The sequence below is a fragment of the Prionailurus bengalensis genome, chromosome E1 (assembly GCF_016509475.1).
Source record: "Prionailurus bengalensis isolate Pbe53 chromosome E1, Fcat_Pben_1.1_paternal_pri, whole genome shotgun sequence".
Taxonomy (NCBI): domain Eukaryota; kingdom Metazoa; phylum Chordata; class Mammalia; order Carnivora; family Felidae; genus Prionailurus; species Prionailurus bengalensis.
This window is the reverse complement of record NC_057347.1, coordinates 40,332,577-40,350,651: the sequence shown is the minus strand read 5'-3', so window position 1 is coordinate 40,350,651 and position 18,075 is coordinate 40,332,577. Positions and strand designations below refer to the sequence as shown.

The window sequence follows — 18,075 nt, the reverse complement described above, 5'->3', positions numbered from 1 at the left end:
GAGTCAGACACGTAACCACCTGAGCCACCCAAGTGCCCCAGCCATTGCTATTCATTATTACTGCTGCTTCTGTTTGCCTCAACCAGACGCTGTTGGGAGAGCCTGTTACCTTGTTCATCTCCTGGCTCTCCCCTGTCATGTCAGATGGACTTCCCGAGTGAGGAAGGTCTCTTGCCCAAGTCTTGGGGGCTATGGCCTGTGGGACCCTCGTCACTGGTGCTCCCTGACAACGGGCTCCGGCTCAAATAAGTCTGGGCAGTTTCACTGTCCTCTTGGGATTTAAAATGCTCTTGAAGATCTGTAGAGAAGCATCCTTTGCCTTAAACAATCCTTTTGTAAACTCCTAAGACAGGAGAAAAAAAAATACAGGTGACCCTCGAACAACATGGGTTTGAACCGCACAGGTCCACTTATAATATGCAGATTTTTGAAAATATAGTACAGCACTCCACATGTATTTTCTCATGGTTTTGTTAATAACATTCTCTTTTCTCTAGCTGACTTTAGTGTAAGAATACAGTATATAATGCATAAACATACAAGATGTGTGTTAATTGACTGTTTTTGTTATCAGTAAGGCTTCTGGTTAAGAATAGGCTATTAGGGAGGTGCCTGGAGGGCTTGGTCGCCCGACTCTCAGTTTCAGCTCAGGTCATGACTCAGTTTGGTGAGTTCGAGCCCTGCATTGGGCTGTGTGCTGACAGTGCGGAGGCTGCTTGAGATTCTCTCTCTCTCTCTCTCTCTCTCTCCCTGTCTCTTTCTCTGCCCCTCCCTTACTCATGCTGTCTCTGCCTCTCTTAAATAAAGAAACTTAAAAAAAAAATCTTTAAGAACAGGCTATTAGGGGGCTCCTGGGTGGCTCAGTCAGTTAAGCATCTGACTTTGGCTCAGGTCATGATCTCATAGTTCATGGGTTCGGGCCTGGTGTTGGGCTCTGTGCTGACAGCTCAGAGCCTGGAGCCTGCTTCAGATTCTGTGTCTCCCTCTCTTTCTGCCCCTCCCCTGCTCGCTCTCTGTCTCTCTCTCAAAAATAAATATTTAAAAAAAAAAAAAGAATAGGCTATTAGTAGTTAAGTTTTTGGGGAGTCAGAAGTTATAGTTTGATTTTCAACTGCATGTGGTGGAGGGTTAGTGTTCCTAACGCCCACATTGCTCAAGGGTCAACTATGTATATGGACCTATATATAGACCTAGCAATAGCCTGCCTATCCTGGGACATCAGGTGGCACACTGTATTATCTATTACTGTGTTCGAAGAAAATCATGCAAACCAAGTGACTTCAAACTATAGTAAAACACTCGTGGGACACCTGGGAGGCTCAGTTAGTCGAGTGTCCGACTCTTGGTCTCAGCTCAGGTCATGATTCCAGGGTCATGGGATCAAGCCCCTCTCTCTCTCTAGAATAAAGGTTTGAAACAACAAGAAAACCCCACATTTGTCCTTATGGTTTCCGTGGGTCAGGATTCAGGGCAGCTCAAGTGGGCATTTCTGGCTTGGGGGAGGGGTGGGTTGCAGTGACGTGTGAGGTGTCAGCGATGCTGACGGCGGGCCCGAGGTGGACGTCGCTCATCCACAGGGCTGGCAAGGTGGTTCTTCTCTGTGGGCTTCTCCACAGGCTGCTTAATGTCCTCAGGACATAATGGCCAGCATCCCCCAGAGTGAGCAGTTCAAGACAGAGTGCCAGACAAGCTAGTCTTTATAACTGTGCCATGGAAGTCACTGTCCTAGAATCGCTTCTGCCACATTTTGTTTATTAGAAGCTAATCATTAAGTCTGACCCGTATTCAAGAGAAGCATGAGGTTCTACCTTCTTAAAAGAATTTGCAGCCATATTTTATTTAGTTATTATTTTAGAGAGGAGGAGGGAGCGAGAGGGAGAGGGAAAGAGAGAATCTGAAGCAGTCTTCACGCTTAGCTCGGATCCTGACATGGGGCTCGATCCCATGACCCTGGGATCATGACCTGAGCTGAAATCAAGAGTCAGACGCTCAACTGACTGAGCCACCCAGGCACCCTGCCGCCATATTTTAAAACCCCCAAACATGTGCTCTCCAATCATCTCTTACTGCCAAGCGAACCTCCCCTCCCCGCCTTCTCTTCCCTTGTGCCTCATTTACTTACCACCCTCCCCACCCCCGCCATTATTCTTGAGGCATCTGTGGGCCTTCACCGGACACCCACACTCACAAAGAACCTCAGAGCATTCCTGGTACCAGCATGCTTCCCACACATGTACACACACCTCCCCGAGCCTCCTGACCCTGTGTGTTCTCTCTGCTGTCACCAGGTACCCTGGCTCAACATTCATGGATCACGTGCTACGTTACCAGGACACGCCAGGTGTCAAAATGATTGTGGTTCTTGGAGAGGTGAGTTTTGGGTTTCTTTAGAGAGAGTGGTCGTGATCGGGGGAGAGGGGCAGAGGGAAAGAGATACCTAAGCAGGCTCTACGTTCAGCATGGAGCCCAACATGGAGTTCAGTCCCATGACCCTGGGATCATGACCTGAGCCCCTGTTTTTTGTTTGTTTGATTGATTTTAATTTTTTTTTTTTAACATTTATTTATATCTGAGAGAGAGAGTACATGTGCACGCAGGGGAGGGACAGAGAGAGAGAGAGAGAGATGATCTGAAGCAGGCTCCATGCTGTGAGCACAACTTGATGTGTGGCCCAAACTCATGACTGTGAGATCACTAACTGAGCCGAAACCAAGAGTCGGATGCTTAACTGACTGAGCCACCCAGGCGCCCCTGGTTATATATAATGCAAAATGACGGTCCCTGGTAATTCTGCTCCCTGCCTACACTCTGGGGCTTAGAGGTTGTCACTGTTAACACTGAAAAAGTTCTTGCTTCTTGGTGTCACAAGACATTTTAGTGCCAGTAGGGGGCGCCTGGGTGGCTCAGTCGGTTGGGCGTCCGACTCATGTCTCATGATCCGACTCAGGTCATGATCTCACGGTTTGTGGGTTCGAGCCCCGCATCAGGCTCTGTGCTGTCAATGCAGAGCCTGCTTCAGATCCTCTGTCTCCCTCACTCTACTCCTCCTCCAGCTTCTCTCTCTTTCTCAAAAATAAACATAAAAAAATTTTTTTTTAAATAAATAAAAACAAAAAGAAGAAACTTTTGGCTGGCCTTGGTCTCTTGGGAAGTGCATAGCTGGAGTAAGAAGTGTACTTTTTTTTGTTTGCTTTTTTATGTTTATTTTTGAATGAGAGAGAGAGAGAGAGAGAGATGGAGCACCATGGTGGGGGGGTGCGGGAGAGGGAGACAGAATCTAAAGCAGGCTGTAGGCTCTGAGCTGTCAGTACAGAGTCGACATGGGGCTCGAACTCCTGAACTGTGAGATCATGACCTGAACCACCTGAGTCGGATGCTGAACCGACTGAGCCACTCAGGTGTCCCAGAAGTGTACTTTTTTAGTTTGACAGAGTCCTAGGACCTCTGTCCTTGCCTGTGCCTCTGAGCAGGTCAGATCCAATCAGATTAGATTCTGGTTAGATCAGGGACTTCAGAGGGTACCCACTGCCCTTTCACAACTCTTCCTTGCACCCCATCTCAATTTTCCAGGCTATTATTTGACCAAAGCCAGCGTCTCTTCATTTTCTAGCCAAGTTGTCAGTTAGGACTCTTGGTGCCTCTGAGCCCTGCCTGATTTGGAACAGATTTTCCTGCTGCGGTGCTGCCCACAGCAACTCTGGATGGGTTCCACTAACTAATGGGCTTTTTTTTGTTCCTTGGCAGATCGGGGGCACTGAGGAATATAAGATCTGCCGGGGCATCAAGGAGGGCCGCATCACCAAGCCCGTGGTCTGCTGGTGCATTGGGACCTGTGCCACCATGTTCTCCTCTGAGGTACGGCCGGGACAGGTCACTCCTGGACAGGAAGCCCGAAGAGGGGCATTCGAGGTGAACCGTGTGGTCCTCTCATTAAGCAGCTGGTTCCTGCAATGAACATATTTACTTGCTTGGTTACTGCAAGGTCTGGTCAGGGTCCTGCTCTCTAGGAGGTTAAATCCAGTTGGGGGAGGCAGTCGTCAACAGATTAAGGCCAGAACAAGGCTCTGAGTCCCTGCTTGGCGTGGGGCACACTTCTGTCTGGAGGAGTTGAGATGGCTTCACAGGGAAGGTAACGCTTGCACTGCGAAGGAGTTTGCTGAGCGAAAGGGACACAGAGGAGGGAGAGCACGCACCCCAGACGCATTGCTGGGGCAGGGCGTGGGGAGAGGCTGTACGTGAAAGTGCCCGGAGGCATAAAGTGAGTGCAGCTCGTCACCGGCATCCAACAGAAATGCTCCCGGGTCGCCTGGCTCCTGCTGAGTATGGCAAGCCAGGCTGCGGCCCCAGTACTCCAGCTCACAGGACCCTCTGTCGTGAAGATGGTCCATCCAGTGATGACAAAACCGAGGAAACAAACACTTGTCCTTGATGAGTGATCAATAGTTGGGCAGGCTCTGAGTGTGAGGCCATAAGTGCTGTGTGCAGATGAAGATAACAGTTGGCCAGAAGGCTTCCTGCAACAGTGATAATCCCTACGCTGAAGCCCTCCACCCTTCCTGCCAGTAAGCCTGTCACCCTGTTCTTTCTCCCTGGAATGCCTGCCTTCCCCTCTGATATTCCATACCCACGTCACAGGGACAGTATTTGTGTAGTTGCAAAATGCTCCTCTCCTTCAAACCAGCGGTTCCGTTCCTGCAGATTTACCATTGGGGTCTGCATGCAAAAATATTTCAGCATGTGTGCAAGGATACTCGCAATGTTGTAAGGGCAGAGAGCGGAACGGCCTGAATGCTGCTGGCCAGGAGAGGGTATGTCATCCTGGCGCCAGCCATGTGATAGAAACCCGGGCAGGCAGGAGAAGAATGAGGTAGATCTTGATGTGTTGGCATAGAAAGAATATGTTACATCAAGTATTAACGGTGCGAGGTTTTTTTTTTTTTTTTTTCTTCCCAAGTAAATAAGAGGAAAGGGGTAGGTCATAGAATCATGCCTGTCTTTCAGACGTGACCTCTACTCTCACAGGCTAGAATCAGCTCTAGGTGGATCTGTGTGACCAGGGCAGGTCATTTGGCCTCTCCGTGCCTCAGTTTCTTGAGGTGTAAAATGGGGCTGATTCTGGGTTGTTGTGTGGCTTACGTAAGAAAGTAATTGAGGGGCGCCTGGGTGGCTCAGTCGGTTAAGCAACTGACTTCGGCTCAGGTCGTGATCTCACGGTTCATGGGTTCAAGCCCCGCATCGGGCTCTGTTGACAGCTCAGAGCCTGGAGCCTGCTTCAGATTCTGTGTCTCCTTCTCTCTGTCCCTCCCCCACTTGTTCTCTCTCTCTCTCTCTCTCTCTCTCTCTCTCTCTCTCAAAAATAAATAAAATGTAAAAGAAAAAAAAATTTTTTTTAATAGAAAGTAATTGGAAAGGTCTGGCACATACAGGTTTTAGCAGATACTTGTTTCCATTCTTTAATTCACCTATTCCATGAAGCTCTTCATGATCCTTCTGGACTGTTTTCCTCTCCACCTCAGCAGCCAAAAATAATTCCTCCCTCCCCCTGCATTGTTTCTCTTAACCAGCTCTCCATTACCAGCCCTTCACCTCCCAACCCCTACTATGCTGAGGACACCCCCAAGAGGTCAAGGACCTAACTCTTCTGTTTCTGGCTGGGCACTGCTCATCACCCCAGGGATAGGACAGGTCCTCAAGGTGTTTTATTTTTGTTTTTCCATTAATTTTTTTTTTGTTTTTATTTATTTTTGAGACAGAGAGAGACAGCATGAGCAGGGGAGGGGCAGAGAGAGAGGGAGACGCGGAATCCGAAGCAGGCTCCAGGCTCTGAGCTGTCAGCACAGAACCTGACGTGGGGCTCGAATTCACAAACCGCAAGATCATGACCTAAGCGAAAGTCGGACGCTTAACCGACTGAGTCACCCAGGCGCCCCTTTCCATTAATTGTTTAAAAGTTAATTTTAAGAGAGAGAGAGCACATGTGAGTAAAAGCTGGGGAGGTACAGAGAGAGAATGCCCAAGCAGGCTCTGCACTGCCAGTGCAGGGCCCTCTGTGGGGCTCGAACTCACAAATTGTGAGATTGTGACCTGAGCCGAAACCAAGAGTCAGATGCTTAATGGACTAAGCCATCCAGGCATCCCTCAATTAATTTTTTAAAACATTACAAAATTTCAGGCGTATACAAATGGAGTATAGTACAGTGACTACCCAGCTAATGAGTGATTTTTGATTTCTTAAACAGGCCACATGACCTTGCAGAACTTTCTGCCCTGTAGAGGAGGTAAGATAGGTATACAACAAAATCTCCACATGTTGGCAAGCAGAGTCTGCTCCTCAGGAAGACAGAATTCAGAACTGGGCAATGGGAGTAGAGACCAGGGGTATTGGCGAGGTGGCACTTTTCAGAACTGTGTTCCATAGAACACCGGTCCAGTAGCAGTGGTCCTCAAAACAAAAACCAACCAGAAAGGGGAGCTTCTATAAATTATGAATATGTAGTGTAACCTCCCTTTTTAAAACTTTGATTTTAGCTTTGAGGAATCTCAGAATTAAACCTATTGAACTTCCTTGAACTCAGCATTTTCTATTTGTTTGCATATAGAATCTCTTTTCCTTCCCACCCCTTCCACCATGCAGGTTCAGTCCTATAAAGAATGCATTGGGAGCCTGCAATTTAAAGCATACGTTTTTGGGTTGGGTGTTGCTAACCAGAGCTGTAGTTCAGACCTGATTTTCAACACTTAAGGCCCCTTTTGTTATGCCTAGTGGGTAAGAGCACTGGGAGAGGCCCTATTGCCTGACTTCAGATGCTACCGTATCCTACCTGTGTGGCCTTGGGCAGGTTACTTTACCTCTTTTATTTACCACTTTTATTTCTTTTCTTATTGGAAGTAGCCGTAGCTACCGAAAGATGAAGTGAGTAAAGCACATAGGAGAGTGAGTGGATGTAGTTATTCAAACAGATTAAGTATTTTTATGATTACCTGCCTCACCCCACCCTGACTGGGGCTTTGTAGTACATCTCATGTCGTTACCTCATTTTCCCCATTGCGTGGTCAAAAGACACAATTACTTAGCTCTTCGCGTTGGTTTTCTCTTCCCTATTGCTCCCTTCCCGTAGCCAGTCACCCCCTGTGCCCTTGGGCTTAGAGTTTACCTCACTGTGCGCCCAGGCAGAAGGGGGCATTGCTTATCGGCTCCAGGTGATTGTTGCCCTGTGGGAATATAGACCTGGTGGTGCACGATCTGACTTTTTATTTATTTATTTATTTTTATTTTTTTAAAACCATTTTATTTTTTAAGTACTCTGCCCCCATCATGGGCCTTGAACTCATGACCCCAAGATCAAGAGTGGCATGGTCCATGGATTAAGCCAGCTAGGCGCCCCACAATCTGACTTAGAAAAAAAACTTTTTAATAATTTTTTTAAAATGTTTGTTTATTTTTGAGAGAGAGACAGAGCTCTAGCAGGGGAGGGGCAGAGAGAGAGGGAGACACAGAATCTGAAGCAGGCTCCGAGCTCCAAGCTGGCACAGAACCCAACACGGGGCTTGAACTCATGAACCGTGAGATCATGACCTGAGCTGAAGCCGGATGCTTAACTGACTGAGCCACCCAGGTGCCCCTCCACAATGTGACTTTTTAAAAAGAAGCTAGGGGGCGCCTGGGTGGCTCAGTCGGTTAAGTGTCCAACTTCAGCTCAGGTCAGGATCTCATGGTCCGTGAGTTCGAGCCCCGGGTCGGGCTCTGGGCTGATGGCTTAGAGGCTGGATCCTGCTTCTGATTCTGTGTCTCCCTCTCTCTCTGCCCCTCCCCCGTTCATGCTCTGTCTCTCTCTGTCCCAAAAATAAATAAACGTAAAAAAAATTAACTTTAAAAAAAAAAAAAAGAAGCTAGGAATTTGTACTTTTACGTGAGATTTTTTTTTTTTTTTATTGGACTTATTTTATTACAAAGTATGTGCAGGACAATCAGATCCTGTTTGTGAGGATCAGCTCAACCTCTGGTTGCCAGCCTGCGCCTTCACTTCTCACAGTGGTTCACAACTACCAGCCGTTCTCCATCCTCCCCATCAACCGCTGCCAGGGGGGCAGGGGGAGCTGAGTGCAGGTGTTTGTGGAGTTGGGCCGCCAGGCTTTATGTTCTGGCTCCCATACACACCAGCGGTGTGACCCTCAGTAAGCTCCTGAACTTCTTGGTGCCTCAGTTTCCTCTTCTGTAAATTGAGCGTTATTTGGCGTCCCTGTTGAATGAGCCTGTGTGAGGCTTGAATGAGGCGGTTCACTATAGAGTGTTTAACAGGGTCCGGCCTGTAATCGGTACCGAGATTCCGGAGCCTTTGTGGCCTTTCCCCGGAGGGATTCACAAACTGGGTAAAAGCTGCTCCCCGTTGCCTTCCAGGTACAGTTTGGCCATGCCGGAGCTTGTGCCAACCAGGCTTCTGAAACTGCAGTAGCCAAGAACCAGGCTTTGAAGGAGGCAGGGGTGTTTGTGCCCCCAAGCTTCGATGAACTGGGAGAAATCATCCAGTGAGTGGACCGTGGGGAGGACACCAGCCTCCGGTTCCCTTTCCGGAACACCCCCTTCCCCCCCCCTCCCCCCACCACCCCCCCCCGAGGATACCAGCTGCTGTGACACAGAGGTGACACAGTGTGTCAGCGTGCTGGAGTGTTAGAGGTGTTAGGTGTGGAGTGTAACTGTTGAGATAGTCTGAAATCTTTATCCTCTTTTCGGTTTTTGTTTTGTTTGTAGGCACAGCAATTACAGGCCATTCAGACTGCTATTAAAACATGTTCACTTTCTGAGCCTACCTACTTGGCTGTCCCTTAAATAAGAGATGAGCATAGAAACATTTAGAAGGTGTCAGCCCTAATTGATTGATAAACAATGGCTACCCATTGTGTCTTCTCCTTCCTCCCCTCTGTCCTTCCTTGGCCTCCAGATTCAGCTTTCTATAAAGCCCCATGGGGTTGGGTGGGGGGGTGAGGGAGAGTCTTGGCCAGAACCTGTTTTCATTTAGGAATCCACCTGGTGTAGGGCATTGTCAGGAGGGGCTACAAAGCTAGGAAACCTGGAGTTTTGGGGTTAGATGGAGCAACGTTCCTAGGATGGCTTAGAAGACCCCAGAGGCATAAAATGCACACGGATGTCTTCTTCTCTCCTTCCCTTCCCCTGCCTCTCAGGTCTGTGTACGAAGATCTTGTGGCCAAAGGAGTCATCGTACCTGCTCAGGAGGTGCCGCCTCCAACAGTGCCAATGGACTACTCCTGGGCCAGGGTAGGTTTCGCTGAGGGGTGGGTTTCCTGTTGATTTGGCTGCAGTCCCTGGAAACCAGGCCCTGCCCTACTAGCTGGGGGCAACCCTGTAATCACTGCTCTGGCCTCCAAACCATTCCCCCGACGGCAGCTCTACTCCAAGGGCATAGATTAGAAAAAACCCACAGCGAGTATTCTTTGATTCCAGCCCCTCCTTGTGTGCTGGAGCTTGTGAGCTGGCCCCTTCTGACCAACGGGTAAAACAGATACAGGGCCCAAGAGGGCGAAGAGCAGCATGTATGTCCCACAGCCTTGTGGCCTGGTTGGAAATGGGGGCTGAGGACAGACAACGCCCCCTAGAGTTGTTTGCACTTGCTGAGGGGTTTCCGGGTGAAATAGAGTGTCTACTCTGCCTGCTTGTCTAAGCGGCAGAGATGAAGAGCTAATGTTTGAAGTACACGAGAACTCTCTGAGATCAGATCAGTTTTTATTTGTTTATTTATTTTTAATGTTTTATTTATTTACTTTTAAAAAATGTTTTATTTATTTTTAAGACCGAGAGACAGACCATGAGTGGGGAGGGGCAGAGAGAGAGGGAGACACAGAATCCGAAGCAGGCTCCAGACTCTGAGCTGTCAGCACAGAGCCCGACGCGGGGCTCGAACTCACAAACTGTGAGATCATGACCTGAGCCGAAGTTGGACGCTTAACCAACTGAGCCACCCAGGCACCCCAATGTTTTATTTATTTTTGAAAGAGAGCAGGAGCAAGAGCGGGGAGGGACAGAAGGGAGCAGAAGATCCAAAGCGGGCCCTGTGCTGACAGCAGCAAGCCCAAGGTGGGGCTCGAACTCACAAACAGAGATCGTGACCTGAGCTGATGTTCGGACGCTTAACCAACTTAGCCACCCAAGTGCCCCTGAAATCAGTTTTTAAAAGACCACTACAAAAATGGGTAGGAAATGGCCTTTCAACTTGAAAAAATGCTCAGTCTCACTCATTATAAGAAGGTGCCAAAGTAAAAGCTGTGATACCAGTTTTCCCCTTTTGAGGTCAACAAAGAAAACAGTTCTTTGATAATATGTTGTGTTTGTATGGGTGTGAGGAACTTTGTGCGTTTGTTCCCTGAAGGTGGGTGTGGAACTTGGCACCACCCTTTCTGAAAGGCCATTGGGTAATCTCAGATTTCAGAGCGCTGGCACCTGGGGTGCCTGGCTGTGTCTGTTGGTGGAGTGTGCGACTCTTGATCTGATACTTGTGAGTTCAAGCCCCGGGTTAGGTGTAGAGATTACTAAAAAAGAAAAGAAAAGAGAAAAGAAAAGAAAAGAAGTGCTCACACCTGATGGCGTAATTCCTGTCTAGAAAGCTATTTCAGGGAAGTGCTCGCACATTCGCACAAATGTGTTCAAGATTTTTCCACCTGATGGTTATCAGCAGAAGAACAGCTAACTTGTGGTTTTGCCATAGGATAGGATATCATACAGCAGTTAAAAGGAATGAACCAGATCTATGTATGTGCCTACATTTATGGAGCTCAAATTCATTGAGTAAATGGAGTATTATGAGATAGTATATCACGATTATGAAAAACCTATGTACACAAAAACACTTTATGTATTCTCCATGTGTCTATATATAGATAAAAGTGGAGAAAGGCCAGACAGATGGCCCTTAAACTGACAAACACTAAGGCAGAAAGGCATTTTACAATGAAAATTGATCAGGGATAATTGGAGAAATGGGCTTATGCAGAGTTGGCAACCATGTCCCCATTGTACCCCAACTGTGGAAGCTGGAAGTTCAGCTCAGTCCCTTCCCCTGGGTGAAGGACATCTTGAGGGAATCCCCTATTTGCACAGCCCCCTGCTCATTACGTTTTGGTGGGGGCTTGGCAACTGAACGTGGAGTGCTAGAAAAATTTCCCTTCAGATTCATTCTTGCATTTCTAAGCCGGGTGAGTTTGGGTTGGCTTCTGCTGGGACATCTTTGTGAGGCGAAAATGAACCTGTGGGTGGAGATCGCGCATGGCACTCCTATTTTCTATGACTGAAATGATACAACGAAAGGGTTTTTGTGCTTCTTTCTTGGGAGGAGTTTGAGCGTCGGTACCTGGAACACTTTGGTTCTGGCAGTGCAGACAGTGAGGCAGTCCTGGAAGAATCTCTGTGGTCATATCGTGCTGCTTCCCCCTGCCCCCATCTTTGCTCAGGAGCTGGGCTTGATCCGCAAACCTGCCTCATTCATGACCAGCATCTGTGACGAGCGAGGACAGGAGCTCATCTACGCGGGCATGCCCATCACCGAGGTCTTCAAGGAAGAGATGGGCATTGGCGGGGTCCTCGGCCTCCTCTGGTTCCAGAGAAGGTGAGGCATGGAGGTCAGAAGATGGCTGGACACTGCCATCTTTGACTCAGAGTTAAGGATTTTCCCCTGAAAAGGGAGTGGGGGCTGGGTAGCCTTGGGGAATACGTCCAGGACTAATCTTTATGGCCACAGATCAATTGCAAGGCCAGAAGAGATACTGGCTGTTCCTGGGTCTTCCAAGGACAGAAAGGACAGTCTCAACTAAGTAGAAAGCAGTGACCTCATCAGGGATCTTGGATCAGCCCCTGTCCTTGGCACTCTTAAAGAAATAAGAGTAAATGTAGGCCTCTTGAGAGAGGTCTGGATGGGTCTGGTAGCTCAGAGTGCAGGCCTGATAGAGTTGCTAAATAGGCATGAAGTACCTTATATATTAGGTTGTCTCTCTTATCAGCCTGAGTGTTAGAATAAATTGGTTTCTCTGCAACTCCCAAACATAGCCCTCCCCTGGGACTGACAGCTGGGCAAGGGGGCCAGTGAATAATACTTAATTCACAGAGCCCTGGCTTGGGGTGGCCTTGGGCTCTGCCCAATGTCTTGGTTTGTGTCATGCCCTCAGCTGCAGAGATAGTTCTCGGCCCAGTTTTGGGCCCTTCCTGGGAGAAGTTCATGGCGTTGTAACACCTCTGCAGATTTCCCTGTCTGTTCTTGCATCCCTATATCTCCAGACTTCATTTTTTTTTTTTTTTTTTTAATTTTTAAGTGTTTCTTCATGGGGCGGGGAGGAGGGGCAGAGACAGAGACACAGAAAGCAGGCTTCAGGCTCTGAGCTGTCAGTGCAGAGCCCGACGTGGGGCTCGAACCCACGAATTGTAAGATCATGACTTGAGCCAAAGTCGGACACTTAACCAACTGAGCCACCCAGGCGCCCCCAGACTTCATTCCTAATCATCAGTTGAGAGGTTGAACACTGCAGGAGACCTGGGGCTTACTACACTGGGAAAGGGACAGGAGTCTCACTTCTCCGTATGGCACGTAGAAGGAAGTCATAAGGACAGGTTAAATTCTGTTGCAACGACTCATGCTGGAAGCCATTGTCTAAAGAAGAGATTGTCAACCCCCAGTGGCTAACTCTGTATTAAAAGCAGTATTTGCTATCAGTGAGTTAGGAGCTGCTCAAGAATTGGAGGTTTTTGCCTCTAGAGTTGCTTGATATAGTAGTAGACATGGGAGCCAGCAGGTGCTTGGCTTTGTGGGTCAGCGTAGCTCCTGTTCAGCGGCTCGCCTCTGTTCCAACCCTCGTCTTAGTGCCCCTTTCCTCCCCCTCTAGGTTGCCCAAGTATGCCTGCCAGTTCATTGAGATGTGCCTGATGGTGACGGCGGATCACGGGCCAGCCGTGTCTGGGGCTCACAACACCATCATCTGTGCTCGGGCTGGGAAGGACCTGGTTTCCAGCCTCACCTCGGGGCTGCTCACTATTGTGAGTACTGGCCTCCCGGGAGATGAGATCCGTAGGGGACACATGGTTATGCTGACACGCACTTGGCTGTCACAGGGTCCTAGAAGGAGCCTCAGAGTGTAAAACCCCGTGCTGGGGCGGTTCAGGGCATGCTGGATTGGTCTGCGAAGCTGAGGGAGTCTCTTCCAGCTCAGGGCATGTGGGCTTGCTTGTCCTGTAGGGGGACCGGTTTGGGGGTGCCCTGGATGCAGCTGCCAAGATGTTCAGCAAAGCCTTTGACAGCGGCATTATCCCCATGGAGTTTGTGAACAAGATGAAGAAGGAAGGAAAGCTGATTATGGGCATTGGTCACCGAGTGAAATCGGTAAGTCGTGGCTCTCCTGAAGGACTGACCTGCATGCAGGTGGAGGAATTATTTTAGTGGGGAACACCCAGGCCCTTGACTCTCAACGTGCAAAGCTTTGGCTGTGTTGACAGATGTCAAAGATCAGGCAGCTGTTTTTCCGTTATACTGCAGAATGCCTTTAAATAGCTTTCCATTAGAACCACGTCGGTATGGACTCCAGAAAGGAAGGAACGTAGAAGCCTGAGCGTGGCAGTATAAGTGTGATGTTCTGTCTGAAAGAGGCCCTGTGCCGTGGACTGGAGCAGTGCTATCTGCTTGGGAACTGGGTGTTGGGAGTTGGCTGGCATCTGAACCATTTCCCTGCCCCACTGACCGATTATGGTTTAGTGTGGGTGTCTTAGCAGACGGTGGAGGCGCAGAGCTTTTCTTGAGATTTCAGGGGTGCTTTGCTGCCCCACGCCAACAAGTGCTTGCCAGTCTAAAAACTAAGAACTCTGTAGAACTTTGTTACAGCTGGAGGAGGCCGGGGCCACTGAACTCTTGGGCAGCATGGTTCGTGGCTAGAACCTAAGACTTTTGGTTGGAGAGTAGGTGAGCTCCGAGCCCCCTGCTGCTTAAACCGAGGCCTGTTGTTGAACTCAGTTAACATCTCCAGGTCTCAGTTCCTTGTCTGTAACATAAAAGGCAGAACCTACAGTTTGTTTTGAGGCTCAAGTGAGATTCAAGAGGACTTTAGAAACCTTAAGCCCTACAGCAGGGTCATAATCTGTGCTGCATGGAATCAAGACACATGGATCAGGTCCCTAAAACACACCTCCTGGACAAAATATAAACATTTGTGTCCATCTGTGGCAGGAGCACAAACATGTCTTTTTTTTTTTTTTTTTAAGTTTATTTATTTATTTTGAGAGAGTATGTGGGAGGAGCAGAGAGAGAGAGAGAGCGAGAATCTGAAACAGGCTCTGCACTGTCAGTGCGGAGTCCAGTGCGGGCCTTGAACCCATGATCCGTGAGATCACGACCTGAGCGAGATCACGACCTGAAACCAAGAGTGGGACGCTTAACTGACTGAGCCACCCAGGCGCCCCCAACAGGTCTCTTAATGGCAGTGTCAGGGTGGGTTCCTCTGTAACTTTGGGTCACTTTCTAGATAAACAACCCAGACATGCGAGTGCAGATCCTCAAAGATTATGTCAAACAGCACTTCCCTGCCACCCCCCTGCTTGACTATGCGCTGGAAGTCGAGAAGATTACCACCTCGAAGGTAAAAGAGAAAATATCCCTAATTTCCAACTCATTGTTGTGGGTGAATTTCTTGGGGAAAACAAGAGCCAGCCTAGCTTCTGATTGTGCAGCCAAAATCAAATCTGGTGTTCTGGGAAATTTTATTTCTGTTGTAGTACTAAGTTCAACAAATACATACTGTCAGCTAGGTGTTGGGTCCTTTGCTAGACATTGGGAATTGAACTGACTCTCTCTTTCCTAACCAGCTATGATGTTTTGGTGGGAGGTTTTTAAATTGTGGTCAGAAATTGTAGTTCTATTACTAGTAGTAATTGTGGAAAATTACAAAGAAAAAATGAGAAATGATGAGAAGTGCTTTGAATTTTTTGCCTTCCCAGAAACCAAATCTTATCCTGAACGTAGACGGTTTCATCGGAGTTGCCTTTGTAGACATGCTTAGAAACTGTGGGTCCTTCACTCGGTGAGTTCTGTGGTCATTTTCTTCTACTTTCTTCCTTCCTTCCTTCTTTCCTTCCTTCCTCCCTTCCTCCCTTCCTCCCTTCCTCCCTTGAGACGGACAGACATTGAGCGTGTTGGACAGAGGCAGAGAGAGGGAGAGGGGGAGAGAGAGAGAGAGAGAGAGAGGGAAGGAGACAACACTCCAAGCAGAGCCTGATGTGTGACTCAAACTCACAAACTGTGAGATCACGACATGAGCTGAAGTTGGACACTTCGATTAAGCCACCCATTTTCTTCTTCTTTACATTTATTGATGCTTGCTTGCGGTTTCCTTCCAGTTCTGAAAGCAATACATGATCATTACAGAGGATTTAGAAAGTATGGAGAGGTATAAAGAAGAAAACAAAAATTGTCTGCAGTCCTACCACCCAGAGCACCCTTTTTCTCCTTTGATACCAAAGAGATCTACTTTCTCGTTCCTGGGCAGAAGTCGTACTGTCTGTGGGGAGGAGGGGGGGTCATGTGAGCCGTTTTAAAACCACAGGTTGATTGTGTGTTTGCAGGGAGGAAGCTGATGAATATATTGACATTGGAGCCCTCAATGGCATCTTTGTGCTGGGAAGGAGTATGGGCTTCATTGGTGAGTTGGTAGTTGTTGTTATTAAGAGTTTGGTTTGGTCCCCGCCCCAGCCCCCCCCACCCCCATGGTTCAGCTGTAACACCTGGGTGGCAAGTTTCTACTAGGAAGATGTCACAGGATCTTCATCATCGTTTCTAATCCTTCCTTTCTTACTCTAACTTCTCCCTTTATATTCATTCCATGGTTCCTTTGTTCTTGGAAATGGCTGAGTGCTAGTCCAGACAAACAGAATGAAATCCCACAGTTGCCTTTTAGCCAGGCTGGTATCCGCTTGTGTGGTGGATCTGGATTTACTTCCTCATTTTTTTTGTATTAGATTTTCTGTCCTCATCTTCTCCCCCTCGCCAAACTTTTAGCAGATCTCTCACCAACTCTCTTTTTGTTTGTTTGTTTATTTTTGAAAGAGAGAGAAAGAGAGACAGAGTGCGGGCAGGGGAGGGGCAGAGAGAGAGAGGGAGACACAGAATCTGAAGCAGGCTCCAGGCTCCGAGCGGTCAGCACAGAGCCTGACGTGGGGCTCGAACTCAGGAACCGTGAGATCATGACCTGAGCCGAAGTTGGAGGCCTAAGCGACTGAGCCACCCTGGCGCCCCCCGACTACTCACCAACTCTTAACAAAAAGATGCCTTTGCCCCATTTCAGGACACTATCTCGATCAGAAGAGGCTGAAGCAGGGGCTGTATCGTCACCCTTGGGATGATATTTCATATGTTCTTCCGGAACACATGAGCATGTAACTGAGACGGAACCATATGTCAGTGAAGTGAAGACAAGAACTCATCCCCTGGGAAGTAGCGTGCACACAGCTGGCACTGGAGCTTGCTAGAAAATGGGCCTGGAATGTAAACAGCTGCTGGTGTACAGGCACTGATGACACCCACAGGCTAACACTGTTCATTCCACACCAGGAAGCTTAGTACTTTTTTTTATAAGCATAGAAATAAAAACCAAGCCAATACTTGTGACCTTTGCTCTGCTACCTGCTGTATTTATTATATGGAAGCATCTAAGCACTGTAAGGATAGTGTTCCTCATTGTAGGGTGTTATGACGTTGCTTTCTTTTTTCCTTTAGTTAAAATTTTTTTCCCTTGGAGGAAGAGAATGAAACTTTTAAGACCTCAAGGTACTGTCAGTTTAAAGCATCCCTAATGTCTTATTTTCCCACTTTCCTTTCCTCCTCATATAACCTGAAGAACATTGTGTTAATCTGATTTTTAAAGATCTTTATGTTATGTTATGTGTTAAGGGTTTGTTTGGTATCTCACTGTAATGTTCTATGTTGCAGACCAAACTCTGTTTACGTCAGGGGGATGGGACCGTTGCATCCTTAGCCATTGTCACAAAACATGTGGAGTAGTAATTTAAAATGTAAAGTTGTAACATACATATGTTTAAAATGGAAACGCAAAGCAAAAAAAAAAAAGCTGTGAAATGTTTCGTGTTCTATGTCCTCTGTATTTATGCAACTGATTTATCAGTCTGCTAATGAAGTGTGGGTTCAAGGATTCGTCTCCAGCCAGTTTGCATCTATAATCCAGCAAGATTCTGGCAGCTGCCAGCTCAGTCTCTTCTCTGTATTATCAGTTTGGTTTCAATAAACTATATAGTAACAATAAAGACACACTACTGTCTCATGCCATCCATATCCCTTCCTCTCCATTCCTTTGAACGGTGCTAATTGTTTCACTACATGTCATTTAAAAAATGTTCATCCATCTCTACACACACACACACACACACACACACACACACACACAACTCATCAAAACACTAACTTCAACCCCCCTGCTCAGGGGGGCCCTGGCTGGCTCAGTAGGTGGAGCATGCAACTGGATCTTGGGTTCGTGGGTTCGAGCCCCATGTTGGGTGTAGAGATTACTAAAAAAAACTTCTTAAAAATGTTGGGGGGGAAAAAAAACAACCCTGCCTTCTCCCTTGAATTGGTACCTCTCCATTTTCAGTGAATAGGAATAAAGCTGTAACCCAGATGCTTAAGCCAAAAGCTCGAGTCCTCCTCTCTTCCACTTCTCTGGTTGTCCCATCTTACGATTCAGCCTTTCATTATCCCTCTGATCTATCTATATGCTAACTAATGCCCCTACTTCCACTTTTTCATTATTTCTTCAGCCACCAGTGATATTTTAAAGCATGCATCTAATGGAGCCACTCCCTTGCTTAATAAAACCCCAAAGTGACGTTTATTCACCTTTTAAACAAGTATGTTTGCAACAGTAACTACGGACCAAACATTAGGTAAAACACAAGCATCCCTAAGCGTTCTCCTAACAGATACTATCCAATTTGTAGAAGATGAATTGGTTCCGAGACACTGAGTAACTTGCTCGCCCTCGTCCACTGAGCGGGGGCTCGGTCTCAAGTTTTTTTTTCATGTT

General features: G+C 47.7%; 1 protein-coding gene across 1 annotated transcript in view; it reads left to right on the top strand.

Annotated features, from left to right (window-relative positions):
* Window positions 1-17,305, top strand: part of ACLY (ATP citrate lyase) — a 44,901-nt gene extending 27,596 nt beyond the window's left edge. The window contains 11 exon segments of the mRNA XM_043584472.1: window positions 2,289-2,370; window positions 3,745-3,855; window positions 8,399-8,526; window positions 9,181-9,274; window positions 11,461-11,615; window positions 12,883-13,033; window positions 13,233-13,376; window positions 14,509-14,622; window positions 14,981-15,063; window positions 15,605-15,681; window positions 16,324-17,305. Coding sequence (XP_043440407.1) covers window positions 2,289-2,370; window positions 3,745-3,855; window positions 8,399-8,526; window positions 9,181-9,274; window positions 11,461-11,615; window positions 12,883-13,033; window positions 13,233-13,376; window positions 14,509-14,622; window positions 14,981-15,063; window positions 15,605-15,681; window positions 16,324-16,418 — 1,234 coding nt within the window. The 3' untranslated portion in view covers window positions 16,419-17,305.
* Window positions 17,306-18,075: the final 770 nt, after the last annotated feature.